General features: G+C 36.6%; 2 protein-coding genes across 3 annotated transcripts; one reads left to right on the top strand and one right to left on the bottom strand.

The window, feature by feature from the left end:
* The first annotated feature begins 723 nt into the window (after positions 1-723).
* On the top strand, positions 724-5507 carry LOC18437467 (uncharacterized). Its single transcript, XM_006847675.4, has 9 exons — positions 724-1164; positions 2273-2424; positions 3236-3331; positions 3506-3568; positions 3860-3928; positions 4089-4191; positions 4453-4524; positions 4877-4965; positions 5079-5507. Exons 1-9 carry the CDS (start codon positions 810-812, stop codon positions 5223-5225), a joined length of 1146 nt encoding a protein of 381 aa, XP_006847738.1. The 5' UTR covers positions 724-809; the 3' UTR covers positions 5226-5507.
* A 27-nt stretch (positions 5508-5534) lies between these two features.
* LOC18437466 (Peptidase M20/M25/M40 family protein) lies at positions 5535-13242 on the bottom strand. Of its 2 annotated transcripts, XM_006847674.4 has the most exons (10): positions 12851-13242; positions 12260-12504; positions 10528-10636; positions 9793-9931; positions 8354-8411; positions 8009-8026; positions 7744-7866; positions 7269-7425; positions 6256-6289; positions 5535-5855 (listed from the first exon to the last, which is right to left on the bottom strand). In XM_006847674.4, the coding sequence occupies exons 1-10, from the start codon at positions 13175-13177 to the stop codon at positions 5746-5748; spliced, it is 1320 nt and encodes a 439-aa protein (XP_006847737.1). In that variant the 5' UTR covers positions 13178-13242; the 3' UTR covers positions 5535-5745. The 2 variants fall into 2 exon arrangements, with proteins under 2 accessions (XP_006847737.1, XP_088712240.1); XM_088856114.1 differs by lacking the exons at positions 5535-5855; positions 6256-6289; positions 7269-7425; ... (1 more) ...; positions 8009-8026; positions 8354-8411 and adding an exon at positions 8568-8941.
* Positions 13243-14476: the final 1234 nt, after the last annotated feature.

Genomic DNA, 14476 nt, shown 5'->3' with positions numbered 1-14476 from the left:
GTAGATGGCAACTCAAGGATCCTTTCCGTTATGTAACGCTCTACGAGAAAATCGTGGAAAGCAAAATGAGAAAAATGAAAAACACGAAATAATGGAGAATTTTAGGAATATGATTTCTTTCAAAAAATTATTTTTGGAGTTCTTCCCTCGATCAGAAGACTTAGGGTTGGCAATGGGCTAGATGGCCCAATCCGATCGGCCCGACCCTAAAAAACTAGGGTCCCAACCACAACACAAAATGTGGCACTTATGTTTATTTTTCTTCTTAAGGTCTATAAGCCCCAGCCCAGCCGGTCTCGGGACGGCGCTAAAGAGACTAGCCCTCCTAGGCTTGACTCAAAATTCAACATTTTCCTCATTTTATCGATTTGATTTGAAAAGCCCCATCAAAATATACATGATCATAATTTAGAGAAGCTATAAATGTATACAATATTAAACAATCAATAAATTAAATTTATTTTGAATAAACTTCCTCATAATCATTCTCCAACGTTCTATCCCAATTACCACGACATCAAATATCAGACCGAGTATGTCTCCATGACAACGGCCGTTATTCCACAAACGTTACGTTCTTTACTCTCCACAGATATATATAAAAACCATGGAGCACCCAGAGAGAGCGGTGGTCCCTCTCTTGTCGTTGACAATTTGATAAGGGTATTTTCAGTAATTTGTATTTTCTCTTTCGTTTAGAATCCGCAAAAAAATTGAATGAATATTCTCAGTTGCTCTGAAAATTTGAAACCAGAGAGAGAGAAATGGTGTCAGAGATGTCAAGATTTGTACGGACATGAAAAACTCTAATGGGGCCCGTGCTAATTCGCTCTCCAAACCCTAATTTTTCACTGATCCCTAGATTCAGGGCATTTGAATCCGCCATTAAAGGACCTCTGACGAGGCCTGGCTCGTGTCCTTGCTATGGCTCTCAGTCGAGGGTCTTTGATTGCAGGAAGAGGAGGGAGAGACGGTTGCTTAGTGGGGGAATTAGAGCTTTTTCGGAGAGGAGTGGCGAGGAGATTGGCGGAGTGGGGAGCGAGGAGAGGCCTGGGTTCTCTGGGCCGGCCATGGAGGTCTCGACCTCTGTTCATGGATATGGAGAGGCAGAGTTTCCGCTCTGGGACAAGTTAGGAGCCATTGTGAGGCTTAGCTATGGAATTGGTACTGATTTCTCATTAAAATTCTCTCTTTTTTTGTTCTTGGTTTTCATTTGAGTAGTGTATTGATTGCTGAAGTTGGACATTTTGATTTATTTTGGCCCTTTGGTCTTTGAATTGTTAGGTTGCAGAGAATAGGGGGTTCATTATTTTTTCACTCTTAGGGAGGGTTTTTTTTATGTTGTATTGATTTTGCATTGAACGAGTCATTAGATTTATTATCAAATTCTTCACTTAGTAGTAGCATTTTAAGTTCCTGAATAATTCAAATTACTAGAGTTTTTCTTTGATCTCAGGAGCAGCAGAATATTATCTTATTTACTTTTTTGGAAACTTCAAGGGATTTGATTGGTTTAGTATTTTTACGGGATAATAATATTTATTTGATATGCTTTTGACTTTGAGAAATTGGGTGACTCGTACTTCCAAGTCTTCTATTTACCAATTTTGAAGTAATTGAAATATTTATCCGATTTATTTGTTGTGCACAGTCATTTAGTTTTCATTGCTCACGATAGGACTCAATTGATTGCTAAAGAAACATGCAAACTTTTCTCATTGTAATAGGATTTATTTTGTATTTACTGTAAAAAATCTGTTCCATTTTGTTTGTGTCTTTTCTCATATTTATAAAATTCTTTGTTGGGTTTTAATTTGATTTACAGTTTGCATTTTGTTTAATTGATATTTGGTTTCAAGTCTTGGAATATTCATATGCAGATAGATTTCTCAAAATGGTTTATGTTGCCCCCTTTAAATTTTGCTTTTCGGAGCACCTAATAAGCTTTTTCAATGACTGAAAGCCTTCTTTATATTTTATCTGTCCAATTTAGGAAAGCAAGAGGACCTTCCATGTATTGGCTTCTTTACTTTTGGGAAAATTTATTAAATCACACCTGAGAGATCAACTATTTAACATTTCACCCATACCATAATTTGCAACGATTTATGACTCATAATGATGTATTCTTTGATGGGCTATTTGAAATTAGATTAAAAGATATGAGTCAGATGTTAAATAGATTGAATCTTAGTTGTGATATGATGAATCTCTCTTATTTTGATCAGAACTCGGTTTTCAATTTGCTTTTTTTGGTGCCTCTGAATTTCAGGCATATATGGCACCATGGCTCTTGTTGGTAATTTCATATGCTCCGTTGTTGGAATCGATCACATGGGAGGTTTCCATCCATCTTTGGAGGCTCTTTTGGATGGACTTGGATATGCTGCTCCCCCAATAATGGCTCTCCTCTTCATATTAGATGTATGTGTGCCTCTTTTCTTCATTTTTTTTAGTGACTTTAATTTGCAGAGCTCTATATCTAGTCTCATGGTCGATTCGTTTTCCTAATGCTTCCTGTAATTGATTGCCATACCTACTATTGGTTGGTTGATTTTGGATTTTCCGCATCAGTTTCTTATTTTAGATAGAGTTTAAATGTAAAAATCCTTGCCACTTAAAAGAGGATGACGGAAACCGATTTTCCATCTTGCTTACTGGAGAGGCCTTGCTTTCTTGGAAGAGGCAAGAAGGCCACTTAATTTTGAGTCATAACGAGACCTTCATGTGTTTCTAATCCTCTTGAAACCCATAGTTCAAGATGTGGGCATGTGAAAATCCACTTCCATTAATCAAGGGAAATTATTTATGTTGAAAAAACTTATGGTATTTACTCTTCAAAAAAAACAAAAAAAAATTATGATAGTCTCCATAGAATGAAAAGTTTTAGAGCTGGAGGCTAACACAAACTTCAGGTCTCCTGTCTAAATTAGGAAGTCTGAAAAGAATGATCTGGAAATCTTAGTTGGGTCAGATCCTTTGTTTTTTTTTCCGTGATAATTTGACCTTATGTTACCCAACCAAAAAAGAAAAATAAATTGAAATAACATGAAAGAAATGGGTGTGTATCAGATTTTGCAGTTCATTCTTCTACTTTTTACATTCATTTGATAATTGGTCTCATTTTCTTTGCTGATTCTTTTCACAGAAGACAAAATACGTTATTTGTCTTTATGTTGTTCTAATTTAATTGCTTGGAAATGTATTATATCAGAAAAGTATTGAAATGTTACAGGATGAAGTTGTAAAGTTGTCGCCTCATGCTCGAGCTATTAGAGATGTGGAAGATGAAGAGCTTAGGAGCTTCTTTTATGGAATGTCACCATGGCAGGTAATTCTTCGAGTCATGCAAATGTCTTGAAATTTTTGGTTTTTACTTCATTTTTCATTCTGAAAGAAAGAAAAGGAAAATAGAGAACCTTTTTTTCCCTGGAAATTTAACAGCCACGTGGCAAGTTACTTGTTGTGTGACTAATATTCTAATTTTTGGATGCTTTTTTTGCAGTTTATATTGATTGTGACTGCGAGTTCAGTTGGGGAGGAGCTGTTTTATCGTGTTGCTGTTCAGGTGAGAGTTGTGAGACATGTTGGCTCCGATCATTTATTCTGAGACTGTCTTTCTTAAGGGATGGGTTTTAATTTGTATTTGTCCTTTCTCTTTCTATGTTATTTTGTTAGTCAGTACGTGGTTATAAATGTCAATTTTTTTGGAAATCTTATGAAATAAAATGAAGTGTTTTTTCCATGATTTCTCATGGTTTTATCCCTTCCTCATTGTTCTCTGCATTTTTTGGGAAAAATACAATTTACATCTCTGTTAAGGTTTTAGGACATAAGCTGAAGTTTTATGATCATGCAGGGGGGACTGGCCCACATGTTTTTGCAAGGAACCGAACTTGTGAAGGACACTCAAGGAATCGCATCTCTTGTACGGACTCTAGTGCAACATTGCCATCTTATATTTGTTCCATATAGTTTCCCTACATTTTTTCCTTTTTTTCTGAGTATTTACTTTCTTAATATTAGTTATTTAAAGCTAAGTAACTCTTTCATGAGAAAAATATTGCCTGAGTATTTTGTCTGAACAGACTGGAATGCTGCCATTGTTTGTCCCATTTGCACAAGCATTTGCGGCTGTCCTCACTGCAGCTCTTACAGGTTCTCTCTATTATATGGCAGCCTCCCCAAAAGGTAATGTCTGTCTACCGTTAAAGCCATCAAATACATGTAATGTTGTTCGAAAAATCGAACCGAAACCAGCCAAGGGCTTGTTCAGAGTAGCTGGTATACTAGCCGGTTAGACCGGCCTAACCGGGCAAGCCCCAACTGGTCAAAAAAGTGTTAAAAATAAAAAGATTATAAAAAATCTAGAATAATATGAAAATTATATTTAAAACATGATTAAATAAAACACATCCAAATGTATATTAACTTTTTTGTAATTTCTCACAGACCCAACATATGTGGTTGCGCCGGTCTTGCGTTCTCGTCCTGGCCGGGAAGATCTCAAGAAACTATTTGCAGGTTTGTGAGCCTACCAGGGCCTCTTGTTCTAGTTAGAGAAATCATGATCAAAACTTGCGTGATTAAAATATAACTTTCTGATAATTGCTATATTATTCGATAGTTGATAGGAAGTCCTCTCTCTCTCTCTTCGGGGTAGTCATGATCAGCTCTCTCTCTCTTCGGGTACTCATGGTCTTCTCTCTCTCTCTCTGCCTCCTTTGGACAGTCGTGATCATACCCTTTTATGTTAGCAGTGATATGAACATGCATAAATATGTTTACTATTTTATTGTAAAAAAAAAAAAAATTGAAATTTGAGAACTTGTAATCAATCCTGTTGATATTGATTTTCTTATGTCCCATGGCGCAGCTTGGTATGAGAGGAGGCAGCTGAAGAAGATCTATTCACCCCTTTTGGAGGGAATGCTGGCCCTCTACCTAGGCTTTGAATGGATCCAGGTATCCTTTTCAACAGCCCTTTACTTGTTTTTGGTACTCCCTAGATCTGTTGGAAATGTTTGAAACACACACACACACTCTCTCATATCCTTTGTTGTTGAATGGGTGCACAGACGGATAACATACTTGCTCCCATGATCACACATGGCATCTATTCTACCGTGATACTGGGGCACGGACTATGGAAGATCCACGATCACAAGCGTAGGCTACGCCAGAGAATTCAACAGGTCCGGGAAGAGAGCAAACTCAATATGTAACAATAGCAACAAAAAAAGAGGATAAAAGCGAGAAAAATGAAGAACAACATGACAAAAAAAAAGAAGTTAAAGGCATTTAATAGTTGAGGTAGTTATGATCCTGAGATGGAAATGTACATAGCTCCTTATGGAGCAGGAGAAGTCCTACTAGGCCAGAGTCAGTTAGTGATTTTATGAATCATTATTACTTAGTTGAGAATAATAAGAATGAACGTGTAATATATACATATGTAGTCTTAGTTTTTTATGATCACTTACCAGTAAAATATACAATTGACTTGATGCCCTGTGAAATCACCTTACAATTCCTTTTGCATATGCATGATTCATTAAGACTGATTGATTGATTACAGTTCTACAACCACAACTGGGAACCAGAGAGAGAGAGGGAGGCTTATCAAGCAAAAATAAACAAGGGGTATTATTTCAAAGTTCATTTACAATCTTGACTGCAAAGGGAAAATAGCAGTCACGCGTGTATAATTTATTCAAGAGTCCTGATTAGTAGAAGTCATGGTGACTAATTGTCATCTTCCAGTTGGGTTATGATATTTGTAAAAACTTGGAAACCTTGGCACATATCTGAGAGCAAGCAGTACTCATTCTTTGCATGGTATGTGGCCATCAACCCTAAAACAAGAAACGAAAACAAGAGAGTCCCAGTCATAACTACTCAGCCAGCAAGTGAATGAATGCATACATAGGAGAGAGAGAGAGAGAGAGAGAGAGAGAGAGAGACCATAAATTCAAGATCATATGAAAATATTTGTGACTATCTTAAGTATCTAAGAAAAGAAAACAAGTGAAATTTAAATGGTACTGGGAGAATCTCCATCGGATCCAAAAAATACAAGTCACTTAAATCAGTTGAAAATCAAACACCATACACAATTCCATAAGAGGATGCCTCAAATTTATGAGAGCTGAAAACTCTTAATCTTCAAAACCAATGTGGCTAAAAACTCAAAAAAAGATATATTTTTGGTACTCCAAAATCAATAATTACAAACGAAATGTTTAGGAAACGTACCATATCCTGCAGTTTGGACATCAAATCCTTCATCCTAGTTAAAAATCAGAACTACCACAGTTAAAAGCATGTCTTTATATTTATACATGAATGAAAAAGATATATAAACCAACGGATTTGTGCCATAGCCTAGCCACTTTGAAAGGCAAGGTTCCATTGAACCCCAAATTATGCACACATATCTTATCTAGGTGATAAAAAAAACAGAAAAAGATCAATTTGCACAAGAAAATAAAGGGAAATGCAAGCTGCCCTTGTGGTAGACGGTGCATCTAGGTCTTCATGAATTGAAAACTGAATTTTTTAAATTAGTTAGTTTTGAAATAAAAAATGTTGTCCAAAATTTTAGCCCAAACAAAATCCCCTTAGTTATGTAATTTTAGAGCTTGGCTTATACTGTAACTATAACCCCACTGGCTATTAAAAGCTTTTCCCTAAAAGAATATATGCATCCACACATATGCATGTGTAACAACAAGAAAAAATGGTAGAATCTGTAGCATATGTACAAAAACACACATGCACGTTCACAACCACAAGTATGTGGGAAAAAATACTACACTCTGATGTCTATAGAAAAATATAACCTTATTGGCACTATCACCATTTGAAGAAGGGGAAACCTTTCTATGTGTCTCCAACCACAGAGTTTATACGTGTCTAGAGGTTTACTATTGTTAGAAAGTGAACCAACAACAATGTCATAAACTAACGCTAGCTATTCTCTCGTCACAATTTAACGCCTGCTCTTTTCCAACCATTTGATCAAATATCAAGTAGCTGTGGTGTCTCCAGACCATAAATTATGTGTATGGAGAAACACATAAAGCTCACCCCTAAAAGAATGGAAGAGTTGAGCCCGCCAGCACAGGACATAACACTAATTCTCTCTCTCTCTCTCTCTTCAGCACCAGCCATCATTATGTTAGAGACCCTGATTACAGGTTTTCTCATAATCCATTGGCCTGTAAAATTCATCATTGTGCATCACAAAGGAGGAACAAGAATCGGACCTGTAATTCTCGAATCAATGGAAGACTCCCTGTAATTGAGTAGGGCTTTACATGGCCTACAACTTCTTCAGTTGCTTTGCATAATACGTGAAAGCCACGAGAATTCAGATCACAAGCAACCCCAGACATTATTGCCTCATCGAAAGTCATTGTAAGCCTGGCAATGCATGGTATCTATCCTCAATCAATTCTCAGTTTATAACATATTTAAATAAGAAAAGTTATTATATAGACAAAAAAGGCAAATAAATCAAGGGAAATTTAATAACCATAAAATAACACATGGTCATGGAATAGTTCCAAACAAGGGCTTTTTGATATATTTCCCATAAATCAAAGGTAAAATTTTTAAAATACTAACACCAAAACACGGGGTAAGACAAGAAAAGTAATTGGAGAAATGATGGTATTGCACCCTAGAGAGTGTGTGCGTGCCTGTGACTGAGAGAGGGAGAAAGAGAGAGAGAGGCCCAACCTTCCTCTCAGATTTTCGTCAGGCAGGACGTATTTTGACACCGGCCCACGTGTGTCCAGCTTCTCTATGTTCTTATTAATGTCATCAACATATTCCTGTAATCTTTTCACCACATCTGTGGTGCTGGGCGATATTTAAAGGGGGGAGAAGAGTTAAAAAAGGAAATGCAGCTAATTTTATGAATCAAAAGTTGGTAAAGTTCCAAATATGAGTGAACTAAACCAAAGAAACCCAAGGAAATTTCTCTGTAAAATTATGTACTTACTCGTAAAATGGAGTCAGCCTGCATCACAAGAAAAGACGGGGTGAGAATCAAGAATCAATGAGTAAGTTAAAATCGAAGCATAATGCAAGTACATGTATACGATAAACCTTTCCAAAGAATATTTATTGCCAATCAAAAAACATAGCTCTCAAATTTGCACTATTCACAGCAAGAAACTTTGAGGTCATTCATGAAGTAGATTAGATCACTCCTTTTTTTCTTTTTTTTTAATATAATCTTTTTGGTTTTCATAGATCATTATTTCCAACAAAAAAATATATATATTTTTTCTCTTGACAATAATCTCTAATGAACATGGGTCACATCTGAACAGACTAAACAAACCTGACATCCCCTGAAATTGTACACTCAGCTGGAATCTGATTAATGCCACCTCCAGGGTCTGCAATATCCAATTAAATCAGTTTCTATGCAATGCACAATGCAAACAAACCTTCTGTAAGATTTACTTGTAAAACCTTCACGTATCTCAAACCAGTTGTCAAAGATAGTGTATAACTTCTTATGACTTGGAGAGACGTGATTACATTCATTTCTCTTTATAAAGATAAACTATTGGGTTTTAAAGTTCAACACCATGAATCCAATATATTTCTTTTCTATAAAAAATGTACTTTTTGCTAATGAGGTCATGAATTAGATATATTGATGCATTAAAATGCATCAATATATTTAATTGCATTGCAATATCACAGGGTCTAAGAAAATATATATTTAATTCATGAATGAAATATCTTTCCGCAACTGCATCAAATACAGATCGGTCAAATTTATAATAAATGAATACCCCAAGTTTCAATAAAAGGCTCCCAAAAGTTCATTTCAAAAATAGAAAAATATTTTGAAAAGCAGTGGCTTCATACAGCTGCACCTCAAATCCTGTGAGAAAACGCAATTCTGATGCTGAAGAACCTGCAAATCGATCATCAACACCTGGATGGTCATCGATATGAGGGGAAAAAAGGTGGAATTGAAGCACTACAACTGGTTCATCTTGCAACAAATTTTTTGGACTGTCCATTTCAATGCTTCACAAATCTGCCAGATTTGCACCAGTTTTGGAGCTTCAAATTCCACAGCCAAAGGCTAAAATAAATTTATAGGCCAAAACAGGGTTTCCAGAACAGTATCTTGTCTTTCAGGCAGGGTTTTGAGGCCTTGCCAAATATCATAAAGCCATAGTCTTATCAAAACCTCATAATTTATAATTTAATTGATTACAGTATAACACACTATGTGGCTCATTCAAATGAAACATGCAGATAGAGTTCGCATTGATCACATCTGAATTGTAGTTAATTCTATTTTCACATACAATACCAATGCTTAAAAGTCAAAACTATGAATTTTAGACCAAACCAAAATTTGCTCTTTTAGGTATGGTACTTACATGTGATGGGCCAAAAAAGGACAAAGCCATTTTTACCATGCCGATATTATGCAGACTAATTCAGCAATTTTTCAACTAATGATTATTCAAAAATTTGGGTTCATTGAGATAAATTAATTTTCCAGGTTGCTACCAGAAATTTCATATGCATTTGCAATGCCAAGAGAAAATGTGTTAATGGATTTTTCCGGCAAGTCACCTAAATGTAAAAGCCTATCATTTTAATCACATAGCTAATCAAAGATTTCCTATGCATTTGAATTGCCAAGAGCAAATGAGTCATTAACTGGAAAATGTTTTCTAGCCATTGAAAGCTTAGAGTAACATTGCGCTAGGAAGAACTATTTTACATGAGAAGGAATAAGAAACTCACAACTCCATTGTGTTGGCTTCATGGTTGATGGAGTGGCAAACCCATAAACCTTTTCTTGAGGATGTGGAGGGAAGTCTCTATAAAATCTTAATTGGATCTCCTTGAATGCTTCCATAGCTAATTCCAGAGGATTCACAGCCTGAAGACAGAGCATGCACTATGTAAACTCCCGATCTGAAACGAAGAACTAATTTCCTCTCTTCCAACTAAAATTTAAAAAATGGAATAACATAAAATATACAATGGAAATGGAGCTTACACAGACCTGCAAGGAAATTCATTGAGTGGCAAAAACAGGGCCTCCAGAAACAAAGTTGTAATGCATTTGTTTTTGATGAATAAAGTTTTCTATTCATCTATAATATGAATGCATTGGTTTCCGAAATTATTCTATAGAATCACATTACCCATGCATTATCCCACTGCTTTCTTGTTCCACTTCTTCCATGCATTTTTCCAAAGCATTCACCAAACTTCTCCCAAAATTTTCTTGTTTCTAGAAGCATGCATTTATACTCCTATTCTCCAATCATTTCCCCAAAATTCTTTATTTTCTATTAACGAGGAGTTCAATTAAGGTTCAAAACTGAGACTCAGCAAACAAAATGAAAAAGGAAATAAAACAAAAAAATGAAAAAGAAAAAGAAAATGAAAAAGAAAAAGAAATAGAAAAAGAAAAAGAAAAAGAAAAAACACTTTGCTACAAGGAAAAGCGTGTTCGGTACTAAATTAAACCTTGTGTGGGAGACCACTATGGAAAAGCTTCCCCGTTGATCGAAGTTTCCATGCAATCATTCCTCCAGTTCCAATGCAAGGTTGTTTATCAGCTGTATCTATCCAAAACCTAGAAGAATAGAACCATAACTGAATGAATTTAAAATAATGGCACATGAATATATTGGATTATACTCAATGTATCAATGTTTCAGTTTTGCTTGAAATAGTTGATTTCTTTCAAAGATAATGTGATACCATAATTTGCCAGAAAAATCATGAGTTGTATCACCCATTGAACAATAATGGAAATTAAAGCAATTAATTGTAAAATACATATGCAACAGGAAATAATCCTCTCAAATTTAAGAGGCACTGTGAGAGATAATTGTCATTCCTTTTGAGACATTGGACAGAAGAATATGGAATTGGGAATAAAGAAGTTGTTTTTGATTGAAGTGTACTATTTTTTACAGCTAGACTGAAAGAGACGATAAATGATTGTCATTCCTTTTGAGAGATTGGACAGAAGAATATGGAATTGGGAATAAAGAAGTTTTTGATTGAGGTGTACTATGTTTTACAGCTAGACTGAAAGAGACATCTGAAAAAAGTCGTGAAGCAAATTCCCATGTAAAGAATCGTTAAGGACAAGAATCTTACTGATAATAATATACAAAATTTGGGAAACTTTCCCCACTTTTTGTTTTAAAAAAATGTATAATAGGATGAGAGAATATTGTCAAATGGAGATGGTTATCAGCAAGAATATTCTCCTTAATGAATAGCTACATCATAGTTGATTAGTGAAAACCTTGACCTTAATGAGATTCTCCCTGGTAGCCATCTATACAACATGAGAACCCTGTAAAAATACTCACTAGGAAGCCTAACTTCCTCTTGAAAATTTGCAGTGGATTGTGGAATGGGAGTCTTTAAAAATTATATGCTGGATCAGAAAGGAAAGTCCTATTCATTGAGACATCTCGAGGAAATCAGACACTTAAATGAACGTGATGGAGCATTTGTACTCCTTTCTTGTCCATCAATAAAATATACTTACAGAAGAAAAAATGTTTCGTATAAATAAAAGAAAGAATTGTCCAACATGGTTATGGTTTAGAGATTCAAACAATCACTATAAAGGTTAAGGTATTTCAATGTTTCTCTATTAGACTCAATTAGATCCACTTCAGTGTAGTAGAATATGTTTATTTGTGTTTAGGAAAGGGAGAGAAGCATGAATCACACATAGATTTCTACTCCAGGGGAAATAATGCGATTACTCATCACACAAACATGTGATCACAAAATACAAAAGAATAGCAAGAAAAAGATGAGGAATCATGGAGAGAGTATGGTCCTCCTTGAATTCTCAGTTGGGAACATGAGAACCATCCAGAAAGAAGCAAAGAACAGAAAAAGGAAAAAAACAAAAACTACCATACTGTTTTTGATAAATAAAACGAAAACTACCATATGAATTAAACTAATACATAATTAGGAAGCTTTTTAGTTGCAACTACTAAAGTCTGAAAAAAATGACTCCAAAACAGGATCACAAGTAGGAGAATCATGCCATAATCTATTGCTACTCAAAGTGACATGTTAATCTCCATTCTCCACGTTTCATACTTGTCTACTAAAGATTCCCTATAAAGGTGGTATGCATCTCTTTGTCCCTCAAAGTTTAATATCAAACACATTTCTCTTCTTTTATCGGTTTCAGTGAGACAATTAAATGCATACTCACAGTGGACCAGTTTTGAGCTTATCAAGTAGGCCATCTTTAACAAGCGCATCAACACCAACCCCCAACACTGAAGAATTCTCTTCATTAGCAATGAACACAGCAACAACAGTTGACTTCAGCTTAGGCTTTTCTTGCCCTAATCTCTGCATAAGGCTTGTCACAAGAGCTACATGCCCCAAACAATCAGTGGTTCCCCGACCACGTAATTTATCGCCATCGATGCTCAAAGAGAAAGGATCAAAGTCCTGCCCAACAAAATAATTTAAAAAAGAACGAAAAATTTATAGAAGAAATCGCAGAATTCTGGTTATAATGGTCATCTACTTTTAGTTTCATGAGAAAGAGTGAGAGAGGCTTTCATAAATTTCTTAAGAAAAGAGCAAAGAGTTTGCTGGTTATGATGATCAGTTAGTCTTAGTCTTAGTTTTTTGTGTGTGTAAGAGAGACCCAATCCTCAGGAGCGGAGAAAACATTCATATGGCACCCCACAAGAGAGAGAAATCAATTCCTTAGGAGACGACATCACGAGAGAGAGAGAGAGAGAGAGAGAGAGAGAGAGAGAGAGAGAGAGAGAGAGAGAGAGAGACCCACCCAATCCTCAGGATTAGCAGTGACAACATCCATGTGGCACCCCACAAATGAGAAAACCCTATCTGGTTCAGTCCCTGGGTACTCAACAATCACATTCCCCCTCCCCTCCACATAGCTCACATGCCTCACAAGCAGAGGGCCACCATTCTCAGTAGAGAGAGGAGAGAGAACCTCAAGCACATGCCTTGCTACCCTGTCCTCTTTGGGGATGAGCTCAGGTGGGTTGTTCTGGACATGCCTTGCTTCTCCAATGATTTTAGAGAGTAGAGAGAGAAAGGAAGCCTGGTCCAGCTCACCCAATTGCTCTTTCACTGAGGGGCCTCCCATTGATGATGGAGATCTAGAGAGAGAAACCAAACTGATCCTCTGCAAAGACAAATTCACTCAACCCTCTCTCTCTAGACTCGTTTATACATATCAATGGGGTGGAATCTAATTCGCTTCTATTGCTTAGGGAATAAATTCGCTAAGCAGATGAATTTTTATAATATCAGTAAATTAGAATAGGGAAAATTACTTATTACCCCCAAAATCAGCTTTTTGACTCTTTACTCCCTTCTAAAGTTTCCTTACTCTTTTTTTAAGAAAACCAACTTTTATTACTAATACTCCCAAATAAAAAAATTGGATATTATTTAACGAAAATGCCCCTCACTGTAATATCAACGTACGAAAAAATTACTTGGACGGACCCAATTACATTTTTATCGGACTGCGTTAAATATTTGCTGGACAAAATATAGGTCGGACTGTAGATTACTAAGGCCGTATCGCACAGATACTGAACCCACTCTAGTAGGTAAAGCATAACGCCCAACTAAACACATACAACACCATACTTATCCAAGAGAATGTCGGAACGCTGCTCACGAATGCCGGCTTGCACATCATTATAGTAAGCGCATTACCGGAGTGATCCAGTAATATGCTGGAGTGTACGGTTTATGATAAATAAGGAGACTACCGGACTACGCACATATATCACCGGACTGGTGCACCAAAATGCCCAGTCGCTACACATGAAAATCGGACTGCGCACATTACAGTAATCCAATTGCCGGACTACTACAAAAAAATGTCGGAGTGTGTGGTCTGAGATATATAAGCTCATGCCGGACTGCTCATAGGAATTGCCGGAATGCTGCACAAGAATGCCGAGTCGCTGCTCATGAACGCCAGAGTGCATACATTACAGTATGTAAGATGCCGGACGGCTCCAATAAATTGCTGATGTGCCCCTAAAAATGTCGGATCGCTGCTCACTATCGCCAGATTGACTGCACAAACAATTCTGGAGTGCCTCTAGTAAAGGAGCTTCGGACTGTGTTGCAAACTTGCCGGAGTGGTCGACAAAATCACCGGACTGTTGTGGTGTAATGCCGGATTGACCTTGACCCAAAAGAAAATCGACAGACCGTGTCAAGTGGACACCATACAAATAATTTTCAAGAACCAAACTGTTGGGTCGCTGTACTACGAATGCCGGAGCGCAATTGATTCCAGTGAGCTTTTTGCCGGTACAATGCGATGAAGTGTCAGACTGGTTGTTTGTCCCGAAAGCTTAATACCGGAGTGACCTGCACGAAATGCCAGATCGAGGCTCAATATTGCTGGATCGATGATACA

The sequence above is a fragment of the Amborella trichopoda genome, chromosome 13 (assembly GCF_054954075.1).
Source record: "Amborella trichopoda isolate Santa Cruz 75 chromosome 13, AtrichopodaSantaCruz75HAP2 v2.0, whole genome shotgun sequence".
Classification (NCBI taxonomy): domain Eukaryota; kingdom Viridiplantae; phylum Streptophyta; class Magnoliopsida; order Amborellales; family Amborellaceae; genus Amborella; species Amborella trichopoda.
This window is presented reverse-complemented; position numbering and strand designations above follow the sequence as displayed.

Excerpts from the sequence above, each read along its gene's own strand:
- LOC18437467 (XM_006847675.4), top strand. The coding sequence starts at position 810 with ATGGGGCCCGTGCTAATTCGCTCTCCAAACCCTAATTTTTCACTGATC. Across the intron at positions 3,332-3,505 it reads ATGGAATGTCACCATGGCAG|TTTATATTGATTGTGACTGC; the intron begins GTAATTCTTCGA and ends CTTTTTTTGCAG. Across the intron at positions 3,929-4,088 it reads CTCAAGGAATCGCATCTCTT|ACTGGAATGCTGCCATTGTT; the intron begins GTACGGACTCTA and ends TTGTCTGAACAG.
- LOC18437466 (XM_006847674.4), bottom strand. The coding sequence starts at position 13,177 with ATGGGAGGCCCCTCAGTGAAAGAGCAATTGGGTGAGCTGGACCAGGCT. Across the intron at positions 10,637-12,259 it reads AAGCTCAAAACTGGTCCACT|GTTTTGGATAGATACAGCTG; the intron begins GTGAGTATGCAT and ends CTATTCTTCTAG. Across the intron at positions 6,290-7,268 it reads CATTGATTCGAGAATTACAG|GATGAAGGATTTGATGTCCA; the intron begins GTCCGATTCTTG and ends ATTTTTAACTAG.